The sequence below is a fragment of the Dinoponera quadriceps genome, unplaced genomic scaffold (genome assembly GCF_001313825.1).
Source record: "Dinoponera quadriceps isolate SergipeBrazil2010 unplaced genomic scaffold, ASM131382v1 scaffold391, whole genome shotgun sequence".
NCBI lineage: Eukaryota > Metazoa > Arthropoda > Insecta > Hymenoptera > Formicidae > Dinoponera > Dinoponera quadriceps.
Genome location: NW_014554486.1, coordinates 3,809 through 6,002, shown reverse-complemented (window position 1 = coordinate 6,002; position 2,194 = coordinate 3,809). Strand labels below are relative to the sequence as shown.

Below are 2,194 nucleotides of genomic sequence, written 5' to 3'. Positions count from 1 at the left end.
ATTGAATAAGTTATTCAATGTTTCCGGTTTTAAATACAATGACTTGTTGAACAATTTAAGCTGTATAATGGTATCGCCATGCATCATGCGACATTCCACCGACAAATCTCGAATCCATAATGGCGAGGAATAAGATAATTCCACACATCGCTCGATGTGTGTACGTCTATGTATAATCTCCTTCCAGATTTCATTTAGTAATATCAAATGATTGCCTCGATTATCGCCAAGAACAAATTCCACGTAGAATGCAGTTCCTACAATGATTCCAATTTCTAAGTATTTATATGATGTAGTTGTTAACATGTATCTCCTCCCTAAGATACAAGCAGGTATACGTGGTTTTTCAGTAGAAACGCTGTAAAGAAAAATTTAAGAGAAGTTTTTGTTAAATATTCAAATCTCAGAAAGAGAGAGATTATATTGCATATAAATAGGGAATAATATTAACCTTTCACACTTTATTTTCTTGCATTGTGAAGCCTGTTCAATGGGCAAGTAATAATTTGCACGTTTGGTCTTAACTTCCGCACCAATGGTATACATCTCGAACTATATGTAAAAAACTACCGTCGAGTCTTGTCGTCACGTAGCAACTGATGGAATGCATGAGCTCCTCGAAAAATATATTCCCCAACAAGTTTATTTTCCCCTCCCTTTTTTATTCTTCACGGATGTCAACCTTTGCAAAGCACATACCGATAGATTTTTCTAGAAAACTTAATAATAAATCTCTAACACGGCGTCGCAGCCGATCAAGTAAGCACTCACACATTACTGAGATAGCACTAATCATCATAGCGTAGAAGACAAAAAAAATTATGTGCGGTATAAAGACACACGATATTTATATTTATTTGAAAGAATCATGTTTTAAAGGTTATTATTATTTTTTCGACACGTTGCTACATGTTGCGTACACGTTAAGCGCTGGTGGATTTGTTATCAGAGGATGTATGAATAGGTTTGTAACAAAGAAGGCTGATAAAACCTTTTTTATCGCAACTGTTGTTGAAAACTTTTTTTATCGAAACTGCTGTCGAAAACCTTCAAGCGCTGATGGATTCGTTATCAGAGGATGTAAGATATGCATAGGTTTGTTACGAAGAAGGCTGATAAAACTTTTTTATCGAAACTGCTGTCGAAAACCTTTTTTATTGAAACTGCTGTCGAAAATCTTCGCTAGCGCTTATGGAGATACTTGGATTTGTTATCAGAACACATTGTGAGCTTTTTCCCGGATGGGTAGACGATATCCTCAGAGTCTATCACCACACCTAATTTTTCACATTAAAAGAGGAAATATAAGGCAAGAACGCACTGCCAGTTTGTGCCAGTCAGTTTGTGCCAGTCAATGTCAATATATTAAAAAGCGAAAGATCATAGTAGGTTGTTCAAGCGAAGGCATTGCGCAGTGATCAGTAAAAAAAGAGTTAAATAATGAAAAAAGTTATGTGAGAAGTGTTTTAGAAGATTTTAGAAGTTTTTTAGAAGATTCTAAAAAATGGAAGTGGACAATGATGTTGATGTGGACAATGATGTTGATGTGGACAATGATGTTGAAGTGGACAATGATGTTGAAGTAGACAATGATTTTGAAGCAATAATGGATTCATCCGATTTATCCGATGATGGCAATATTCTTACAGACAATAGTGATGTTCTCAGTGACTGTAGTAATGACTTTAGGGAAAACGAGGTTAAAGCGATGTGTAATGCGGAAATCAATGCGCTGAGTGGACAAACAAAAATGTGTTGCATCTATTTTTCTACACTACAAGAAGCGGCGGTGCAGCGTTCTGTGCTTCATGTATGTTGCGACTGACAGGCTTATACACACACATTTATGCCGTTCGAAAGCATCTGATTGAAAGACACGATGCGATAAACGGAAAATTTTGTGCGAATTTCAGTGGATCACTCTTTCAAATATTTCCGTTCAATTTTTGTCCTGTATGCATACAAACTTATACACACACATGTAAAGACTCAGCTTGCTTTACTCAGCTATAAAAACCTAAAAGATAATTTTGACAGTGTTTAATGAAAAAAAAATGGAAGAACTCGTGCGAACTAAACGTGAACTGTGGGATCAATCCGCTCGATTGAGTTCGCGAGACGAATACAACGTGTGGGAGGAACGGTGTGATAAATGCCTCGAGTCGTTGGAAGGATATAGTCGAGCGAAACGACC

At 36.6% G+C, this 2,194-nt stretch overlaps 1 protein-coding gene across 1 annotated transcript in view; it reads left to right on the top strand.

Moving 5' to 3' along the window:
* The first annotated feature begins 1,504 nt into the window (after positions 1–1,504).
* The window catches only part of LOC106750536, a 3,669-nt gene continuing 2,979 nt past the window's right edge, over positions 1,505–2,194 (top strand). The window contains exon 1 of the mRNA XM_014630947.1: positions 1,505–1,810. Within this exon, the coding sequence (XP_014486433.1) occupies positions 1,505–1,810 (306 nt within the window). The remainder of the gene's footprint in view (positions 1,811–2,194) is intronic.